This window comes from Chiloscyllium plagiosum, chromosome 6, assembly GCF_004010195.1.
Source record: "Chiloscyllium plagiosum isolate BGI_BamShark_2017 chromosome 6, ASM401019v2, whole genome shotgun sequence".
In the NCBI taxonomy this organism is placed as follows: Eukaryota; Metazoa; Chordata; class Chondrichthyes; order Orectolobiformes; family Hemiscylliidae; genus Chiloscyllium; species Chiloscyllium plagiosum.
The window spans coordinates 84,357,860-84,381,030 of NC_057715.1; the positions used below are offsets into that span (position 1 = coordinate 84,357,860).

Below are 23,171 nucleotides of genomic sequence, written 5' to 3' on the forward strand. Positions count from 1 at the left end.
AAGGTGTGTTAGGTGGGGAAGAGGGTACTTGCTGAGGGTGAGCTGTGAGTGGGTGTGTTAGGTGGGGGAAGGTGTACATGCTGAGGGTGAGCAGTGAGAGGGTGTGTTATGTGGGGGAAAGGGGTATGTGCTGAGGGTGAGCAGTGAGAGGGTGTGTTAGGTGGGGGAAGGGGTTTGTGCTGAGGGTGAGCAGTGAGAGGGTGTGTTATATGGGGGAAAGGGGTATATGCTGAGGGTGAGCAGTGAGAGGGAAGTTAGGTGGGGGAAGGGGTTTGTGCTGAGGGTGAGCAGTGAACGGGTGTGTTAGGTGGAGGGAGAGGTTAAAAGCCAAAAGTATGTTAGGGATGGGGAGAGGCCACTCCTAATATGACCATTTGATTCATAAGACCCTATATGTGAAAGCTCAAAACAAATTTAAAACAAAACCCTCGACAATAAAAGAAAATACAGCTCCCAGTAAATGACCAACATTAAAGAAAATCTTGTAAAATATGCCAATGTAATAAGGAGGTTGACTGACTGACTGTACTTGGCATGTTGTGCATCATCAGTTCCTTTTAAGGTCTGCAGATTTGGCCAGAGTGGGGGGGTGTTGGGGAGGAGGTCACGCAGAGAACTTGCTTCAGCAATCAAGCGCCAAAGATTCTTCCGAGTCTGAAATATAATGTAGGAACTGGACACAAGCCTATTTAAAGTTCTCTCTTTTGTTTTGCAGTGGAGTATAGATTGCCCATTGCATGGGCCATTTGAAAACACTGTTGGATGAGCCTCTGCTGGCTACTTCGCAGAAGTTTCCTTTTTAAATAAACTAATCTCTGATGCCTCCCTTCCAGCATTACTGCGGCAATAGAGAGACCAAATAATTCCTTTGTTTTGAGCAAGCAATCACATTTTTTTTTCAATATTTCCAAGCTCATCCTCACTTAAGGAAATTGGATCTTTTCAAAAGCATTTGTTCAGTGAAATTTCACTTTGCGGCATTTTTCTTTCAGACCTAAAAGCCATCCATGAATTGGAGAGATCGGCATTAGAAGAAGATTTTGAAAAACTAAGACTTTCTCTGCAGGTTAGTATTAAGAATGGCCACATATCGAAATGTTTTGGAGGTATCGGTGTTGGACTGGGGTATACAAAATTTAAAATCACACAACACCAGGTTATAGTCCATCAGGTTTATTTGGAAGCACTTGCTTTCGGAGTGCTGCTCCTTCATATGTAGACTAACCACATATAGAAACCACGTTTGTTTGTGTATGTTTTATCTCGTAATTAGGGACTGAGTTTCTGAGAGAAAAGAAACAATCTCATAGAGTCATAGAGATATACAGCACGGAAACAGACTCTTCGGTCCAACCTGTCCATGCTGACCAAATATCCCAACCCAATCTAGTCCCACCTGCCAGCACCCGGCCCATATCCCTCCAAACGTTTCCTATTCATATACACATCCAAATGCCTTTTAAATGTTGCAATTGTGCCAGCCTCCACCACTTCCTCTGGCAGCTCATTTCATACACGTACCGCCCTCTGTGTGAAAAAGTTGCCCCTTAGGTCTCTTCTAGATCTTTCCCCTCTCACCCTAAACCTATGCCCCCTGACCCCAAGGAAAAGACTTTGTCTATTTATCCTATCCATGGCCCTCATAATTTTGTAAACCTCTATTAGGTTACCACTCAGCCTCCAATGCTCCAGGGAAAACAGCCCCAGCCTGTTCAGCCTCTCTATGGAGCTCAAATCCTCAAACCTGGCAACATCCTTGTAAATCTTTTCCGCCATTTTAAGGGATCTATGTACCTGCACCCCAAGATCCCTCTGTTCCTCCACACTACCAAGAATCCTATCTTAATCCTGTACTCAGCTTTCAAATTCGAATTTCCAAAATGCAGCAGCTTGCATTTATCTGAATTAAACTCCATCTGCCACTTCTCAACCTATTGGCCCATCTGGTCAAGATCCTTTTGTAATCTGAGGTAACCCTCTTCGCTGTCCACTACACCTCCAATTTTGGTGTCATCTGCATGTTTACAAAGAACTGGATAGCGAAAGTCATTTTGTAATTTGTATGTGATTCCATGACTAGGAGAACCCAGGTTGCTTTTCATACTTGAAACATTTTAATCTTGAAGGTGGAAACCTTTGGAATGTACAGATAGCATATTCTATGTGCTGTATTATCTAATTGTAGGCTTGTGCGCATGTTCTGCACACTGCGATTTCCTCACCTTAACACTGCATCAGTAAAGGTGAGGGAAAAGCAGGAAAGCAAACTTTCAAGCCCAGGTAATTCTGGATGATACTTTCACATGAGCTGGTGCTTGTACCAAGCATTGGCACAACCTCAATCAATGGGCTGGATCTTCATCCCCAAGATAGGCGGTGGGAGTTGAGAAATTTCTCAGCCTCACACGACCGCTTAGGAATATCCGAGTTCTGGAAGCATAATCCTGAGTACTGGCTGGGGTGTTGGCGATGTGCAGGCAACTGACCCAGATTCAGAGGCAAAGCTGACTGCAGAGTTTAAAGAGCCATCTCTGTGCCGAGGGACTTCATGCCAATGAGAAAGGAAACAGGAAGGCCCTCAATCCTTCAACACCAAAACCACCCACCACCCCACCCATGCCACCAGGTTTCTCCCATCCAAACTAACTTCCAATGTCTGTCATGCACCCTATATCCAACAGCCCCATGGCTTCTCATCTCTCTGCCATGGTATGACCCAGCAAAGCAGCTCCCATGTCCTCTATGCACCCAAGCCAAGCTATGGCACTTACAGACGAATCATTCACCTGTAGATACTGTAGATAAGCAATGAACCCTACAGAGACATATAAAAATAGCTTTAAGAGATAGTTCTTCATTTAAATCTTTCTATGACAGGACAATACAAATATCAAGCATCCAAATTGTTTCTGTCGCTGAAATTGCACGCACTTGTGAATAAAGGCTCTGAAATTGACAATAATTATTGAATGTCTGGAGCTGTCAACCAAGCAGGGGTTGAATTGTTTTAATAGAGTAATAGATTCCTGCGCTCTGAACAATACATCATTTGAGACTGCAAATCTTTGTACCTATCTCTCTCTTCCTTTAAGAGTTCCTTAAAACGACCTAAAGGCTGCACGCTGGCTCAGTGGTTAGCACTGCTGCCTCAAATCATCAGGGACCCAGGTTCAATTCTACCCTCGGGCAACTGTCTATGTGGAGTTTGCACATTCTCCCCGTGTCTGCATGGATTTCCTCCAGGTATTCCAGTTTCTTCCCACAGTCCAAAAGTGCGCAGGATTGGCCATGCTAAATTGCCAATACTGTTCAGTAATGTGCTGGATAAGTGAGTTAGCCTTGGAAATGCAGGGTTACATGGATAGGGTAGGGGGTTGGCTCTGGGTGTGATGTTCCTTGGAGGGTTGGTGTGGACTCAATGGGCCAAATGGCCTGCTTCCACGCTGTAGAGATTAGATTAGATTAGATTCCCTACAGTGTGGAAACAGGTCCTTCGGCCCTACAAGTCCGCACCAACCCTCCGAAGAGTAACCCACCCAGACCCATTCCCCTACCCTATATTAACCTATATACTACCCTGCCTAATGTACCTAACACTATGGGCAATTTAGCATGGCCAATTCACCTGACCGGCACATCTTTGGACTGTGGGAGGAATCCGGAGCACCCGGAGGAAACCCACGCAGACACGGGGAAAATGTGCAAACTCCACACAGACAGTCGCCCAAAACTGGAAACGATTCTACCTGTTTGACCCATCTTAGATTTGATTTATTAGATTACTTACAGTGTGGAAACAGGCCCTTCGGCCCAACAAGTTCACACCGACCCGCCGAAGCGCAACCCACGCATACCGATTCCCCTACATTTACCCCTTCACCTAACACTTCGGGCAATTTAGCACAGCCAATTCACCTAACCTGCACATTTTTGGATTGTGGGAGGAAACCGGAGCAGCCAGAGGAAACCCATGCAGACACAGGGAGAATGTACAAACTCCATACAGGGAGTCGCCTGAGGTGGGAATTGAACCCGGGTCTCTGGCGCTGTAAGGCAGCAATGCTAACTACTGTGCCACCGTGCCACCCCTTAGTATAGCTTTATCTGGCTCAGTGTCAAATTTTGTTTGATCATGCTTTCAATATGTTAAAGGCAGTAAATAAATGTCAGTTATTGTCCTCGTTATCAGTAGTGATATAAAGGCTGAGTAATTTTTAAAACTGTGATATTGCAGTAATGCAGTCAAACCTTTGATCTTGAAGAGTTAGAGTTTCTGAAGAGGATCAGGCAAATGAGGTAATTTGAGCTATAGGGAGAGGCTGAACAGGCTGGGGCTGTTTTCTCTGGAGCGTTGGAGGCTGAGGGGGTGACCTTATAGAGGTTTACAAAATTATGAAGGCCATGGATAGGATAAATAGACAAAGTCTTTTTCCTGGGGTTGGGGAGTCCAGAACTAGAGGGCATAGGTTTAAGGTGAGAGGGGAAAGATATAAAAGAGACCTAAGGGGTAACTTTTTCACACAGATGGTGGTTCGTGTATGGAATGAGCTGCCAGAGGAAGTGGTGGAGGCTGGTACAATTGCAACATTTAAAAGGCATTTTATATGAATAGGAAGGGTATATGAATAGGAAACGTTTGGAGGGATATGGGCCGGGTGCTGACAAGTGGGACTGGATTGGGTTGGGATATCTGGTCAGCGTGGACGGGTTGGACCGAACGGTCTGTTTCCATGCTGTACATCTCTATGATCTAAGTGAGGCTCAATGCTATTCTTTAGTAAAATCAAAGATAAAATTTGAAATCTAATTACTGCAGAAGCTGGATATTTTATGTAAAACCAGAAAACGTGCGAAATAATGATGCATGCAGCACAAGAGCGAGTGATAAAGGAAATAACAGCAATGACTGTGCTTGGAATGTTTTTCTTGGCTATGGTACCCTTAGGGGTGTCTGAAGGCTTTTAAAGGCCTTGTACAAATAAACGTTTATTTTTAAAGTGATGTGCAAAAGCAAAAAGGGTCATGTGAGAAAAAACGTCTTCATACAGAGAGTAGTTTGGGTGTGGAATGCACTGCCTGGGAATGTGATGGAAACAGGTTCAATTGAGGCATTCGAGAGCACATTAAATGATTATTCGGATGCAAATGGTATGCAAGGGAAAGGCAGGAGATTGTCATTAGGTAATAGAACCAGTTCATGTGTGATTGACCAAACAGCCTCCTCCTGCACTGCAGCAATTCTCTGAAAGGTCACAGATCTGAGACATTGATCGGCATTTTTTCAGGTAAAGGTTGACCATGTGAAATAGGAGCAGAAGGAGGCTATTCAGCCCATTGAATTTGCTCCACTATTCAGGGAGATCATCAACGCACTTTCCTGACTTTTCCCCTTAAATCTCTGACTGATTTAAAAATGCCTTTCTCAGTCTTGAATATACCTAATGATGAAGTCCCTACAGCCCTCTGCGATAATGAATTCCACAGATTCACTACCGTTTTTTTAAAAACAAAATCTCATTATCTCTATCTTAAATGAGTGACGCCTTATTCTGAGATTGTGCCCTCTGGTCTTAGATTCTCCCACAAGGTGAAACAAGCATCTATCCTGTGAAGATCCTCATAATCTTATATATTCCAGTAAGATCTCCTCTCATTTTTCCAAATTCCAATGAGTACAAGCCCAACCTACTCAATGTTTCCTCAAAAGAAAACCCCTCCATACCCAGAAATTAACCTTCATGGATCTCCAATGCCACAGTATCTTTCCTTCGATGAGACACCAAAACTGTTCACAATGTTATAACTAAGGTCGGATTAGTGATGCGCATAATTTTAACCAAACTTTGCTACTTTTATACTACGATCCCCTTAAAGTAAAGACCAACATTCCCTTTGCATTTCCTATTACCTGCTGAACTTTGGTGCTAGTTTTTTGTGATTCATGTGTGAGGATTGCCAAATCCTTCTGTGACGCAGCTTTCCGCAGCCTTACCCCATTTAAATAATATTCACCTCTTCCATTCTTTCTACCAATGTGCATAATCTCACACGTTCCCACATTATATTCCATTCAAAGTAATGATTCAATTCCAATCAAATTAATCTAGTCATGCAGGTACAGCAAACTTTGTTTTAACTGGCACCTTGTGAACTGGCAAAAATTAAATACCTCAAATATTGTGATGTTTATCATTTTATTCTGTCCAATTATTATAGATTTTTAAAATTTATTTACCTCAATGTAAATATACTTGTCATTCAATTGAATGGCCATACCACACATCAACAGTCGATTCAATTTCAAGTCAATTTCCGTGATGTCCAAGTAGTCAGTTGAGGTTGCATGTCAGTAAAATTTATTTAAGGCAGTGTTGCATTATTATGTAACTGATTCATGCTGTAAATAAAATATAACAGTGATGTATATACCCACTGCATATGTTTCTATCACTTAGTGCGTGTTTTTACATTGATTACATGGACCTCTTGATTATCTGCAATATTTGATTAATTGGTCCCATCAGTGCCAGATAATAAAAAGTTTACTGTATTTGATACATGACTCTATATTAGAAAGAGATTTGCTACGAAGTTACAGGCAGTGATATTTGCACATGTTTCCTGATCAAGCTTTTATTGACATGTCCTATGTTACGCAGTTCACTGAAGGTAAAAAAAAAAGTCAGGATCCTGTTCAACTTTGTCACGAGCTAATAATTGCCAAAGCTTGCGCAGCACACATTCTATTCAGTCCAAAAATAGCAGCTGAAATCCTAATTGATAACATAGGGATCACAATTGCTGCTTCAAAATATAACCATTTCCATAATTTGCCAGATCAAATTTCCAAAGAAATCATTTTGATTTTGTTTTCTGTATTAAAGGATCAAGTTGACACGTTGACATTTCAGAATCATTCCCTGAAGGACAAAGCAAAACGATTTGAAGAGGCCTTAAGGAGAAGTACGGATGAGCAAGTTGAGGTAAATATTGACTGAAATACGCGTTCTGAGAATAACTACAAAATATGGAGAAATGGAACAATTATCCTAATTTAATTTTCAATTTTTTCTTGCATTTCTCTTTCCATGTTTGACACCAATTGTAACCACGAGGGTGATTTGTAACTCACTGCTTAACGGCCACAATTGAACCCATTATGATCTCTCTTTCTGCAGGCTATCTCCTGTGCTGAAAATAATGAGCAGCTACGTTTTTTTTTTAACTGTCATGATCTGAAATTATTTAAATCCCGGCACTTTAAAAATGTGATGAATAGGCTGCAGGTTACAGTGCTAATAAAAATGACTCTGCTGTATTGCTTTGTCAGGTCTGGTGTATAGTATCTTTCCATGAATCAAAGCTGTTTTTTTTAAACTATCAAGTCTATAAAGCAGGCATTGCATTGGATTTTTAAAACCTTATTTAATCTCCACATGGCTCCTGAGATCTGCTTAGGGAGTATTCTGGGTACATTGTTGTGAGTTAGCATTGTAAGCTGTGACGAATGAGGTACTTTGTACAAGGATCAGCACTTGTGTCCCAGCTGTTTACAATATATTTCAATGATTTGGATGTAGGGACCAAATATACTTTGTCCAAATTTGCAGAAGCTAAACTAAGCTGGATTGTGTATTGTGAATTGTGAGGAAGATGTGAAAAGTTTTCAGGAGGATTTATTAAGGCTACAGATGGGTAAGAATAAGACAGAATATAATATGGAAAAATATGGAGTTGTCCACTTTGGTAGGAAGAACAGATGTGCTGTATATTTCTCAAATGGTAAGACGTTGGAAAGATGTACAAAGGAACTTAGGTAAACTTGTTGATAAGTCATTGGAGGCTAACATACAGGTATTGCAAGTTATCAGGAAGGCTAAAGGATTGGAAGACTAGAGTAGTTAGGTCTTGCTTCCAAGTGGCACTTGCCTATCAAACACTTGATACTCCTTGCCTGAATTAGGTGGTGAACACTGTGGAAGGAAGTTAGAAAAGACAAGGGTCTCATCAGAACTCTCTGTAACAGAAGGGCTTGCTCAAAGTGCATGGTCAGAGTCCGCTGCATACTCAGAGTGAGCAAGACTTTGCTGGAATAAGACGGAGTCAGTGACTAAGTGGAAATTTGCAGCAAAGTGGGAATCCCAGACCAGAGGAGGAAAGAGCTGCTTTAATTAAGATTTGTGGTCAGAAGTAAAATTGGTGGATTGATTACAGAAAACTGGGTGGGATTGTGCATTGTTGGGAGGATGCAAAGAGGATTCAAAGTTAGACAAGCTGAGGAAACATGTGAGCAAACACATGGCAGATGTAGTACTATGTGGCTAAATGTGAAGTATACACTTCAGTGTGAAAAACAGAAAGGTAGAGTTTTATTTAAATGATAGTCGTGGTCGAGTGGTTAAGATGATGGATTTGACATCCATTTGGATTTTCCTGTGCAGGTTTGAATCCTGCCAATTGCATTGGGGCAGCACGGTGGCTCAGTGGTTAGCACTGCTGCCTCACAGCACCAGGGTCCCAGATTCAATTCCAGCCTCAGGCAACTGTCTGTGTGGAGTTTGCACGTTCTCCCCATGTCTGCGTGAGTTTCCTCTGGATGCTCCGGTTTCCTCCCACAGTCCAAAGATGTGCAGGTGAATTGGCCATGTTAAATTGCCCATAGTGTTAGATGCACTAGTCAGAGGAAAATGGGACTGGGTGGGTTACTCTTCAGACGGTCAGTGTGGACTGGTTGAACCGAAGGGCCTGTTTCCACACTGTAGGGAATCTAATCTAATCTAATATATTGGGAAATAGAGAACTACATTTGGATACTAGACAATGAAAGTGGATAGGCAGATTTAATAAGCAATTACTTTGACCTTCATTGCAAGGGGATTTGAGATCAGAAGTAGGAAATGTTTTCATGCAGTTATATCAGGTCTTGGTAAGACCACATCTGAAGAACAGCGTGCAGTTTTGGTGTCCCTACCTAGAAAGGGTCACAAAGAGTCTGCAACTGTGGTTCACTGGGCCCATACTTGAGATGGCAGGACAGTCCTATGAGGAGAGATTGGTTCAACTAGTCCTGCATTCACCAGAGATTAAAAGGGTGAGAAGGGATACGATTGAAACATATAAAATTCTGACAGGGCTGGACGGACTGGATGCAGGGAGGATGATTTTCTAGACTGCAGAGTCTAGACTCAGTGAAAACAGCCTCAGGATACAGGGGACTATTTTGGACTGAGATGAGAAAATATTTCTTTGAGAAGGAGTAGCGAACCTGTAGAATTCTCTACTGTAGAATGCTGTGAAGGCTACATCACTAAACATGTTCAAGAAAAAGACAGATTTTATGTGTCTAAAGGCACCAAGGGGTATCAGGAGCAAATAGCAATGAGACAGAGGATCAGCCATGATGGTATTGAATCGGGGAGCAGGATCAGTGGGGTGAATTCTTCTGTTCCTTGTTTCTATTAGATCTCTCACACGGCCTTCGGGGCCTTTCTCCCGGGGGTTTGGCGATTCAGGTGAGTTCCCAGCTTGAGCTACTCACCTCAGCAGTGAAACTCCAGCCCTACATCTTCCCGTTCAAAGTTATTGTTAAAATTTAGCAGCAGCATTCCCTAAGTGAGGAGGGGAGTTCCTAAACATACATGGCTACTTTTTTCAAGGCAACATTTTATTAACATGTAGTTTGCTTTCATTATGTTGTTACCAAAGGTTGAAGAAAAAACAGATACAATAAGATATGGTATGAAGATGAGATAAGATCAGAGTTATTAATGTTACCAAGCTGATCTACAACACGGTCTTCCCAGTGATCACAGTAATGAACTTCCTCTAATTGCATAGCCATGTGATGTATTGTGCACAGCACGCCTTACAATCTCTTCCTTTACCAGGATATTTAAAGTCATCTTCTTCCTCACCTCTTAAGCCTCTGTTTCCTCCCAAGTCACAGGTCATCCGTAGGAATTTCCTTTTCAAACAGTAAATATGTATCAGATAACAGAAGTGTTTCTCTTCAAGGTCAAATGCTGCAGCATGTTTTCTGACTGAATAGCAACAGCAGTTTAGCACAGCTCCCAAATGTGGTTACATTATGTTTCGGAGCATGCTCAGTTCTCTGTCAGAGGATAGTGGGCTTCCTCCCTATTCCAGGACCTCAATGTTTAACTTAGATGACATGTCAGTACTGAGAGATTCTTAGATTTCAGAAGGTGCTAATTTCTGAATCAAGAACCTTAAACTGAAGCCCATTGACTTGACCAAAGAGTTACGTGGATATTAAAAATGACTTTGCATTAACATCTCATTACCGCAGAGTCACTAGTTCAGGGACTGGTCCTGCCAAATGCACCCTGCCAAAAGGAGCCAAAAATGTTTTCTAAATGAATTCAGAAATTCTGAATTTGTTAGATAATAATCTCCATGCAACAGCCATTAATTTCTTTACATTAAGTTCATCAAATACATCAAATTCATCACAGACAAAAGCCAGACAATTTAATATAATTTCACTCAGTTATTTTATAGGACAGAAAGGAATGCTACTTAGCAACAGAGATTTCACTGAACGTGCTTCAAAATAGATCACTCCCATCCCCATCTCCAGAACAAAATAACAACTCCAATTGGCTTCTTGAATGACAGCACCAACATCACCTTCAGCATCAGCAATATCATTCCAAACTAATCATCTCTGTCCCAGCAAGTGTACTGGATATCCCATGCTTCTTGTATGTTTTTCTGGCAGGTTCCATCCTGATTTAAACCCAGGCATCCACAACTCATTCATACAGGGTCAGAGTGCATATGTTACTTTCCTTCATGAATGTTCTATTTCTGCCAAGCACCCAGCTGTTCCACTATTTTCTAATATTATCCTTGGAGGGCTTGTTTAGAAAGACATCCAATAATTCAATAAGACTGGTTTGATCACCAGAAATCATTATAATGTCATTGTTTTGGGATTGGATTTCAGCAATAGCATCGCTGCCAAGTTGATCATCTTGCCATGGCAGATGATGGAGTTCAAATTCAGCAGAAATCTGGAATTAATAGCCTAATGACCACCATGAAACCATTGTTGATTGTCGGAAAAATAATCGATCTTCAGTAAGGCATTCGACAAGGTTCCCTATGGGAGGCTGATTAGCAAGGTTAGATCTCATGGAATAAAGGGAGAACTAGCCATTTGGATACACAACTGGCTCAAAGGTAGAAGACTGAGGGTGGTGATGGAGGGTTGTTTTTCAGACTGGAGGCCTGTGAGCAGTGGAATCGGGTGCTGGGTCCTCTACTTTTTGTCATTTACATAAATGATTTGGATGCGAGCATGGGAGGTACAGTTAGTAAGCTTGCAGATGACACCAAAAAGCAGCACCTACTTCACAATAATTTGCTCTCTGAAGTTTTGTTTATTTTACATCAGGACTAATCTGTCTCTGACCTTATTCTGGCCTTAGTCCAAACATGGACATGCATCAAGGGTTCACAGAGCTAGATGGTAGATTAAGAAGCAGCCCCTCAAAGGTTTCAATCACAGGTGCCCCTGCTGAACTAATTTAAACCCCTCCCAACAGCACTAGCAAACCCTCCTGTAGGAATGTTGGTCCCATTCTGACTCAATGCTAACAAAGTTCATGTAGAGATCCAATAGTCCCCAGAAATGACCTCTGTGATCCAGAAATCCTTCCTGCATCCCCAACTCTTGAGCCATGCAGTCATCAGCCCTAGTCTCCTGGATTTCAGCAAGACCTTTGACTAAGTTCCATATGGAAAACTGATAAAGACGGTAAAAGCAAATGGGATCCATTGTAACTTGGCAGGTTGGATCCAAAGTTGGCTAATGGCAGGAGGCAGAGCATGATTGTGGAAGGCTGTTTGTGTGACTGGATGCTGGTGTCCAGTGGCATTCTACAGGGATCAGTGCTGGATCCCTTATGGTTTGTGATATGCATAAGTGATGTAAATAAGAATGACCACATGCTGATAAGCAGATTACATAATGATTGTTTAGGTGATTGACAGTGAGGAGACAGGTCTTAGGTTACATGAAGATAAAGCAGGGTTGGTCAGATAGGCAGATCAGTGGCAAACAGAATTTAACCCTGAACAGTGTGAGGTAATGCACTTTGGAAAAAGTAACATGATAAGCGAGTACTCAGTGAATGAGAAAACACTAGGAGGCTCAGAGGAACAGAGAGATTTTGGAACACTTGTCCACAGATCCCGAAAGGTGGCAGAACAGGTTAATAGGATAGTTGGGAAGGCATACAGGACACTTGCATTTATCAGTTAAGGCATAGGTTAAAAGAGCATAGGAATAATGTTGGAACTGTACAGAACTTTGGTGAGCGGAACTACACTCCAGGAGTGCTCTAACCAAACTATAGGAAGGATGTGACTACATTGGAGGGGGTGCAGATGCGATTCACCAAGATATTGGCTGGAATGGAACATGTGTTGCTGGAAAGGCACAGCAGGTCAGGCAGCATCCAAGGAACAGGAGAATCGACGTTTCTGGCATAAGCCCTTCTTTCAGGCTTATGCCCGAAACGTCGATTCTCCTGCTCCTTTGATGCTGCCTGACCTGCTGCGCTTTTCCAGCAACACATTTTCAGCTCTGATCTCTAGCATCTGCAGTCCTCACTTTCTCCTGGAATGGAACATGTCAGCTGTGAAGAGAGGCTGGATAAGCTAAGGTTGTTTTATTTGGAGTAAAGAAGATTGAGGGGTGGGGAAACGGGATAGAGGTGTACAAGACTATGAGGGGCATGAACAGGGTGGGTGGAATACAGCCAGTCCCCTTAGTTGAAGGGACAAGAACAAGAAGAACAAACTTTCAAAGTGTAAGGTGGGAGGCTAGGGGGGATTTGAGGAAAGGATTTTTCACCCAGAGCTTGGTGAGTGTTTGGAATGCACTGCCTGGTAGGGTAGTTGAGGCAGGTAACATCACAACTTTTAAAAAGTACTTGGATGAACTCGTGAAGAGTCATTATACTCGAGGCTAAGAGCCTAGTTTGGGACTATTGTCGGTGGTTGTGTAGTTTTGGCTGAAGGTCCTCTTCTATACTGTATAATTCTGTTGAAAGGTGAGCTGAATTCCAGAAGTGAGAGTGAGAGTGACAGCCCTTGATATCAAGGTTGTACATGACTGAGTGTGCATCAAGGAGCCCGAGCAAAACTGCAGTCAATGGGAATCGGAGAGAAAACTCTCTGATGATTTGAGTCATACCTGGCACATAGGAATATAGTATTGGTTGTCGGAGTTCAGTCATCTCAGCTCCAGGACGTCTCTGCAGGATTCCTTGGGATAGGACCTACCATCTTCAGCTGCTTCATCAATGAGTTTCCCTCCATCATAAGGTCAGAAATAGGTATGGTCACTGATAACTGAGCAATGTCCAACATCATTTGCAACATCTTAAAATACTGAAGCAATCCATGTTAAAATGCAACAAGGTCTGGACAATATCCAGATTCGGGCTGACAAGTAGAAAATAATACTTACACCATACGAATACCAGGCAATGACCATCTCAGTAAAGAGACAATTTAAACATCATCCCTCGGCATTCAGAGGCATTGTCATCACTGAATCTCATACTATCAACATCCTAAGGATTAACATTGATGAGAAACTCAACTGGACTAGCAATATAAATAAAGTAGTTGCAAAGGCAGTTCAGAGGCTAGGAGTACTGTGGTGAGTAACTCACCTCCTGACTACCCATCCACCATCTACAAGGCACAAATCAGGAATGTGGTGGAATACTCCCCACTTGCCTAGATGGTGCATTTCCAACAACATTCGAGAAGCTTAACATCATCTAGGACAAAGTAACCAGCAGCACGTCCACAACATCCAATCCCTCCACCACTCAGTAGCAGCAGTATATATCATCTCCAAGATACACTGCAGTAATTTAGGCTCCTTAAGCAGCACCTTCCAATTCCAAACCACTTCCATCTAGAAGGACAAGGGCAGCAGGTACAGGGTATCCCACCACCCACAAGTTCCTTTCCAAGCCACTCGCATTCCTGACTTGGAAATATATTACCATTCCATCAGTGTTACTGAGTAAAAATCCGAGAACTCCCTCCTTAAATGTATTGTCAGTCTATCTATAGCAAATGACTGCAGCAGGTAAAAAGGCAGCTGACCAGGCACCTTCTCAGAATAAATTCTGGCCCAGCCAGCAAGACTATACATGCCACGAATGAATAAAAAGCAATGTCCCCAAAGAGTAGATTGTTTTCTTTACGTAATTCTCCTGGTCTAAACATTCCTCAAACAGATTTTGAAGCCATCTTCATGCATCCATCATTTATCATGAACATAGATGACTACTCCTTTTGAAAAGTACTGTTTTGAGATGGTTTTTCTCTTGAATATCTGAACTCTCTTAATCTGTGTCCTTTCAGAAATGCAGAAAGCATGAGTGAACTTACTCTATTTATGAATAGCCCTAACATCTCTAACTTTGCTGTCCATCTGGCTGGCAGGCATGTCAATGTTTATCAGATTCTCACCCACATTCTGATTCAGGCTAATCAATACCCAATCTTTCGTCAGTGTTCTTTACTGGAAGACTCTATGAAATCCTGACCTTCTGTTTCTCTTCACAAGAACCTGATACACCATCCAAAGCTGACTTTGAAATCTGCAATATCTAATTTACTCGCTTGTCTGAAAGTGAAGATTCTGATTGATCTTTGAGAAAATGACAGCCTATTGTGGTGATTTTCACTGATACATTTTTCAAATTAATGTTCTAACTGCAACCACAAGCTAGGCTTTCCTCTGTCTGCACATTTACTCTTCAGAATCTGCCTAAGCTGTGTAATAAGCTTACCCTGATCGTAATGTTATTCTCTAGACCCTTTTATTCTGTAGTTGGTCCAGTCTGCAATCTCAATGACTTGCTGCTTTAACTGCACTGTGTATCTGCTACTCTTTCTCGATATCACGTGACCATATTAGGGAGTGGAATTGGCATGCAGCAGTGAGAAGGTAGGATCGAGGCAGCATCTGAGAAGCAGGAGAATCGACGTTTCGGACCAAAGCCCTTCTTCAGTACTATTGCCCAAAACATTGATGCTCCTGCTCCTCAGATGCTGCCTGACCCGCTGTGCTTTTTCCGCACCATACTCTCGACTCTAGTCTCCAGCATCTGCAGGCCTCACTTTCGCCGCAGTGAGGGGGTAACCTTAGCAACACATGTTGATGCAGGCAGACTTCAGGAGCTCAACAGATGTCTTCAAATGGTTAGAGGATCAACTAAGGTCAGTTTAACTTCAGCGGGTAGTGAGTAGAAAGAGTTTGGATATTTTAGCCAAAGTCAAGGTTTGACATATACACAGGAAATGTAAAAAAAAGGATTGGTGGATGAAAGATTTAGGATTGACTTATACATAATCATCGATGATTCAAATGCGCGTACGTCTCTAGGTCTCACTAGTCATTGCCCAAAGATGGGAAAAATGCTAACTTCAGTAACATGGTGTAATTCACACTTTTTGATATCAGGGTAACACTTAACTGAATGTGACATCAAGTCAGGCCGAACCCTGACTTGACCCCCTCAAAATGTATTAAGAAGATAGCCTAGACCCTAACTTTTTTCCATTCCAGTTTCAATTTGATTGGCCAAACTACTTGATGTTCAGCACTATACACTTTATTCATACACATTAGTTAAAGTATAACAAAAGAAAGAAAAAATTGGAATAAGTACTCTATTGGTTAACTTAACAGAATAATAGATTATTTAACTACTAAACAGTAACTGTTCCAGTATGGTAGCATCCATAAATGCACCAGCAGCAAAGGCAAATTCAGTAAAATGCATTGCCTCACAGACGATTCTCTAGGAATAGAATCATAAAGATGTACAACATGGAAACAGACCCTCAGTCCAACTTGTCCATGCTGACCAGATATCCTAAATTAATCTAGTCCCATTTGCCAGCAATTGACCCATATCCTTCTAAACCCTTCCTATTTGTATACCCATCCAGATGCTTTTTAAATGTTGTAATTGTACCAGCCTCCACCACTCTCTGTGGCAACTCATTCCATACATGAACTGTCTCCTGCATGAAAATGTTGCCCGCTAAGTCCCTTTTAAATCTTTCCACTCTCGCTTTAAACCTGGGAAAAAAGACCTTGGCTATTCACCCTATTCATGCTGCTCATGATTTTATAAAGTTCTATCAGGTCACCTCTCAGCCTCCAAAGCTCCAGGGAAAATAGCCCCAGCCTATTCAGCCTCTCCCAATGGCTCATACCCTCCATGGCAACATCTTTATAAATCTTTTCCGAACCTTTTTCAAGTTTAACAACATCTTTCAGAAAGCAGAGAGACCAGAATTGAACAGAGCATTCCAAAACTAATGTCCTGTACAGCTGCAACATGACCTCCCAACTCCTGTACTCAATGCACTGACAAATAAAGGTAAGCATACCAAATGCCGCCTTCACCACCCTGTCTACCTGTGACTCTACTTTCAAGGAATTATGAAGGTGTACTCCAAGATCTGTTCTGCAACACTCCCCAGGACCTTTCTATTTAGTGCCCTGATTTGCCTTTCCAAATGTAGCACTTCATATTTATCTAGTTTAAACTCCATCTGCCACTTGTCAGCCCATCTGACCAAGATCTCATTGTACTCTGAGGTAACCTTCTTCGCTGTTCACTACACCTCCAACTTTGATGTCATCTGCAAGCTTACAAACCATGACTCCTATATTCACATCCAAATCATTTATATAAATGACAGTCCAGGAAGAAAAACGTTAAAACTCAGAGAGAGAGAGAGTATGTAGCAGGGAAAGATGTACTATAGCTTCCAAACCAGTTTCAAGATTGCAGCAACTGCTACTGAAAAACTCAAACTAAAAATCCAGATTCTATGACCTCACCCATTCAGGCTACTTGTATTGTTCCAATTTTAAAAAAGCCCAAAGCCTCACAAGCTGTTTATTTTATTGGATTCAAAGGGACAGCCTCACACCACTGTCTTTAAACCAATCTTCAAAAAAAAGAATCATGACAAAATGCATGTCTTAAAACAATAGTTTCATCGCAAGTCACACTTGCAAAACATGAGTTAATGGGAATCACGCGGAAAACTCTGCTGGTTGACGGTGTATTGAGTGTAAATGAAGGGTGGTGGTGGTGGTGGTGGATTTTGGAGGTCAAACATCTCAGCCCCAGGACATCACTTCAGGAGTTCCTCAGGGTAGAATCCCAGGCCTGATCATCTTCAGCTGCTTCATCAATGAGTTTCCCTCCATTATAAGATCAGAAGAGGGGATGTTTGCTGATGATAGTACATATTTCACACTGCCCATGGCACCTCTGAAGCAGAAACAGTTGTGCTAATGCGCAGTAAAATCTAGATAATATCCAGGCCAAAGCTCATAAATGGTAAGCAATATTCGTGCCACAGTCAAATGACCAGCTCCAATAAGCTAATAAATAATTTAATTGTCGCCCCTTAATGTTTACCATGTCGAATCTGCTACTGTTAACATCCTGGTAGTCACCACAGACCAGAAACCGAATGAGACCAACCATATTAATATGATGGCTATAGGAGTAGGTAAGAGGCTAGGAATTGGCTGCTGGTCAAGATTTAAAACTTTCATACTAGTATTCACATCCCTCCGTGGACCAACAGCTCGTGATTTTGACAACCTGTATTTATTTCAGTGCTCACACTTTCAGAGCCATGGTTATATTGCCTCCTTGTTGTAGCAGGGTTTTTTTTCAATTAATACCCCATTATTTCATTGTAATGGGTTTCTGCCATTTGTATGTGTGTGTGTAGGGGTATGTGTATATTTTGAACCTGCCTGTGTGAAAAATACATGAGGTAGGCTGCATTCATAAATAGAGCCTCAGTATCATTTCTTATAATCCTGCCATACATGGAGCTGCTGCAGATGATGTGGAAATTGACAGATGCAATGGTATGATTGTAATATTATTCAATTGACTGAAACTGACAGGAAGCTTCAGAGGACTAATAATCCAGAATCCCATGCTAATATTCTGCAGATGTGGGTTTAAATCCACCCGAGGTAGATGGCAACATTTGAATAAATTATATGAAATAAAAAGCTTGTCTAATGTTGGCCATGTAATCATTGTCAAAGTTCATAAAAATCCATCTGGTTCACTAATGTCTGTTAGAGAAGAAAAACAAACCTAGTGTGGCTTCAGTGAGACCCAAGATCCTCTTAAAGAGTTGTTGCTCCAGTATTTTCCTGTCCTTTGAATTTTATTCATTTTTATTCTATTTCACAGATTGCCCTGGCACCATACCAGCACCTGGAGGAAGATATGAACAGTCTAAAACATGTTCTTGAAATGAAAAATCAACAAATCCATCAGCAGGAAAAGAAAATTATCGAATTGGAAAAACTGGTTAGAAGAATAACTAGAGTTGTGTTCATGACATTTCAGTGCATCAGATCTGATGTTTCAGCTTGCCAAATCTGTGCAGTTTTTTTGGAAGCACCTCATTGCAGGAACAATGCCATATTGTGTATATACAGCATCCTGTTGCTCAGATTTTGTTGAATGTTAATATTCTACTTTAAGATGGGAGCAATCTGATTTAATATTGCCAACTATGCAGAAATAGTGCTGGCTGTGACTTTAAAGTCAATTATGTTCAAAGGTATACAATATGTTGCTTTCTTTTTCCTGTTTTCACAAAGGGAAACTCCCATTGGTTTTGACAAAATACTCAGTATAACTTTTTCTCTTCAGCCCTCATAAGAGATTTTCAGACATATCCCATCTCTTCATAATTTTCTGGCCATAATGTGAGAGATTACAGGGTAGAGTGCCCAAAGCCTGAGTGCTGTTTTGAAATGTAATGTCACATGCCTAGACTACAATTGCCCTTGTCACCTTCAAGCTAATTCTTTCATTATAGGAAGGACGTGGAAGCTTTAGAGAGGGTGGAGAGGAAATTTACCAGGATGCTGCCTAGACTGGAGGGCATGTCTTATGAAGAAAGGTTGAGGGAGCTAGGGCTTTTCTCTTTGGAGAGAAGAAGGATGAGAGGTGACTTGATAAAGGTGTACTAGATGTTGAGAGGCATAGATAGAATGGATAGCCAGAGGGATTTTCCCATGGCCGTAAAGGCTATCATGAGGGGGCATAATTTTAAGGTGATTGGAGGAAGGTTTAGGGAAGATGTCAGAGGTAGGTCCTCTACTCAGAGCCAGTAGTGGTAGTATAGACAGAGACATTAGGGACATTTAAGCGACTCTTAGATAAGCACATGGAAGTTAGTATACTTAAGTGGGTTAGAGTAGGATAAAAGGCCAGCACAACATTGAGGGCCAAACGGCTGTACTGTTCTATGTTTTAAATAGATCTGGAAGGCCCAGTTTCAATCACTACTTTGTGCCTTGGGTTGAGGAAGGGAAAATTGTATTGGTACAGTTTATTTCTGCTGGGAGTATATGAGTGCAGATCGGGGCTAAGACAGGATCAGGATCATATGTGATGCTCTGAGTAATATAACTTGCTGACATTTAGCAGTACTTTGAACTTTCCTCACATGACAAGGAACTGATGAGATTAGATTTACTGCCGTTCTTGCACTCCACCCCGTTTTATCTTCCATTTTACTGATTCAGTCTGGTTAGTTTCCCACTAGGCAAATTAGCTGATGGATATATATTTGTCCACCATCCAGTACACAAACCGTATTAAGAGTCATGAAATCGTGGAAGTTCTAGATTTTTTTTCCATGTTCCCCTTATGACCACAGATTAGATATTTCTTTCCAGTTGTTTTAAGAAACAGAAAAATAAACACACTTTAAAAAGAGAGAAAAGGTGGGAGAAGTCAAAAATAAAAATGGAGACAAAAGTTAGCAGTTGCATTTGTTTAAACATGGTGCAGCTACACATGAGAGATACACAAGTTACATTTATGTGCCTTAAAGAACACTTACATTGTATGGTCCTGTTTTATTTCTGTCATGCTAATGTATGTTTGGACCCCACACATCGAATACATATGTGCAGTGCAGAATCTCACTTCCTGGGAGCCCCTCTCAGGATTTTGTAAACAGAACCTTTTAATCTCTAATGAATAGAAAATGGTGTGGATCATGTGCATGATTTGTGAGTATGTAACCTCAACATTCATTTGAAAAAACATCTACCCACCAAGTCTGCTTATTCGCTATATTTACCAAGGCATTGTTCTGAACAAACACAGAAAATGCTGAAGCAACTCAGCAATTCTGACAGATCTGGAGAAAGAAAAATAGGGTTAATGTTTTGGGTAAAATATAACTTTGCATCAGAACTTCTGCAAATGCTCCTATATCTGCTGAGTTTCTCCAGCATTTTATGTGTTTGTTTCAGATTTCCAACTCCTGCAGTTTTTTGCATTTATTTGATTGTTCTGAACATTTTTTAATAACAATATCACAATAAAACCCAGAACAATGGCCTTCTTGCTATGTCGGCTGTCTGTAAGACTATTAGATCAATGTTTCTACATAATAGCATGATACGTCTTCATTTATAAAACAGTGTTATTATCCCATCCATGTAGGCTGAGAAGAACGTGGTATTAGAAGAAAAAGTTCAAGTTCTTCAGCAACAGAATGAAGACCTGAAAGCCAGAATTGACAATAATGTTGCCTTAACAAGGTGAATAGTCACACCTTATAATAAAAAAGGCTTTATAGCTACCGATGGCAAGCAACTAGTGGGTCCCTTGAGATGATGAGTAGCATTACAGCTATGTCACACTCCCGGTCAAGACTAGTCACTGGAAGGATACCATTGAGCACTGGCTTCTGCGTGGAATATGGAGCTGACCATCAGTTTTTGAAATCCTTGTTATTACTTTACTTGCATCTGTTACTATTTTGTACTGAAACATGGTCCATCAGGTGACTTTACTGAGATTGAGGCCATTGAGCCAAAGGATAAGACAAAACACTCTTTAATTTTAAATTAAACTCTTTTCAAATTTCCTTTGGGCTACTAATGTGCTATGTAGGGAGGAGGGGGAATGTTAACTGTATCTTCACAATAAACTAACTGATAGACTATTCAGAACAAATATATTTATTTTCTATTTGTTCTTACAGACAACTGTCTGAGGAAAATGCAACGCTGCATGAATATGTTGAAAAGGAAAGCAAGGAAATGAAAAGGCTCAGCCGAACAAACGAGGAGCTGGTCTGGAGACTCCAGACGGGAGAACCTGTTAGTCCAGTCAAAATATCCTCCTCATCGTCAAATTTCCAGTCTTCTCAGGGCACACTTTTTCCATCAGCTGTGAGTGCTAACCCAAGATGATGAAAAGGCATCAGAATGAAAACACATGGGCCATCTTTATGTTACTCAGCTCAGCTTTAATTGCTGAATATTATGCTTGGTTTTGCTCAAAGAGTCAGCATTTGTAAATGATAGATTTACAGAAGTTGCTTTGAGCATGCTTATTGGCATACAGCAGCCAGCAAGAGGATTTTCTATTGAATCCCCAGTAGTCCTTGCTATTGAAATCCGAGGAATGCATTTTCAGTGCATTAGTTCTTAAGATGAACCCTGTACAGTTGATGGCTGGAAACTGTTTCAAGATGTACCTATTATTGATCAGGTATGCAGAAATCAAGGATGGAGATTTTCCTTGACTAGTTGGGCTTTTTTAAAAAAAAATTGAACCCAAACTTTTTGGGTTCTCCAACAACAGTTTGAAGATAATTCTTGTAACTGAGAGTTCAGGATTTTGCTTTTTGCTGTTAGTATTGGACAGAAGTGCAGAATTATATATTTTTACACATTTGTTGAAATATCTTAGCCTGGTGCCTCTTTTGAAATATGTCCTGAACAGATTGTGATGATCACTTCTACAAATAAACCTCCACATCTCTAAACCACTGAATTGAGGGGGAAACAAATGCAATTGGATATCTCTAGGTGGTGCTACAGATTGATGATGTGTGCACCAGCAGCTTGAGATGGAACAAAACTACTGTCCTTGACTCAACAGCAGTTTTTAAGCTACACTCCAAAGCTGCCTTTACTTTTTGTATTGTGTAACAGGAAAGGTTATTCTGTAGCAGAAGGTCAGTATTAAGTAACCTGAAATCTTTTTCTGCTGTTGGTATTTTCCTTCTCCACCCAAATGATGGTTAAGGTGGTGAATGCACTGCCAGTTGTATAGCTCTAGCACGTACCTCATGCAGTGAATGTAAATAGTTACGAACTTTGGAAATATAGAAATAAAGACTCGTATTAGTTTTTTCAGTATTGAGATGCAGGCACTCTACCTACAGGGCATTTAATTCAAAAACCTTAAGCAGATTGCGACAAAAGCCCTTCCTCAAAGGCTCACCAAGGCCAGAAAATCAAACCAGTCCTGCGTGCTGACATTTGCTGAGCTCAGTTGTTCAGGTTGTACTGCATGCCTGAATCTAGGTAAGCCACATACCAGTGTGAACTGAAGTCTTCTATCTACTGGTTAAATTTTAACAAACGGCAGAATGTTTCTAAATGTCCAGAAAGCATCAGCGATATTCAACACAAGAGCTGGAACAAAACTTGGAAACTCGAAAAGAAATTTAATTAGTGGCGTTAACAGTTGCTGTTATGGATGTAGAAGTGATTGGTGATACTGTCTGAGGGCTAGGCCAGGAACAAAGAACATCTGGAGTTCAATCAGATTAAGCTTGCTCACCAAAATCATAAACTAAAGCATATAGTCACAGTACCAATTAAGAGATTATGGAGTGAAGAGAATATGCATTTTGTACGCAATAGTTACGTTGTGCAGAATTGATGAAGTTTAAGAAATAGTCCATGTTTTCAGTGTTTTGTTCATGTCTGTCAAATTCTGCATGTCAGGAAACCATAGGCCAAAATCAGTCATCGACGTTTCGGGCATAAGCCCTTCTTCAGAAGAAGGGCTTATGCCCGAAACGTCGATTCTCCTGTTCCTTGGATGCTGCCTGACCTGCTGCGCTTTTCCAGCAACACATTTTCAGCTCTGATCTCCAGCATCTGCAGCCCTCATTTTCTCCTCAAAATCAGTCATCATTTGACATCGAAAATAACGAATCAACTGTATTCCCAAAACACATCATATCTTTCAGAAATTTGTTTCAAGAGGAATTATTGTTGAAGCTGG

The 23,171-nt window shown here is 41.1% G+C and overlaps 1 protein-coding gene across 2 annotated transcripts in view; it reads left to right on the forward strand.

The window, feature by feature from the left end:
- LOC122550775 (microtubule-associated tumor suppressor candidate 2-like) overlaps positions 1 to 22,050 on the forward strand; it is a 440,121-nt gene extending 418,071 nt beyond the window's left edge. For both annotated transcript variants that reach the window (XM_043692024.1, XM_043692025.1), the window contains 5 exons: positions 993 to 1,066; positions 6,885 to 6,983; positions 18,306 to 18,425; positions 20,586 to 20,683; positions 21,130 to 22,050. In XM_043692024.1, the coding sequence (XP_043547959.1) occupies positions 993 to 1,066; positions 6,885 to 6,983; positions 18,306 to 18,425; positions 20,586 to 20,683; positions 21,130 to 21,340 (602 nt within the window). In that variant the 3' untranslated portion in view covers positions 21,341 to 22,050. The remainder of the gene's footprint in view (positions 1 to 992; positions 1,067 to 6,884; positions 6,984 to 18,305; positions 18,426 to 20,585; positions 20,684 to 21,129) is intronic.
- Positions 22,051 to 23,171: the final 1,121 nt, after the last annotated feature.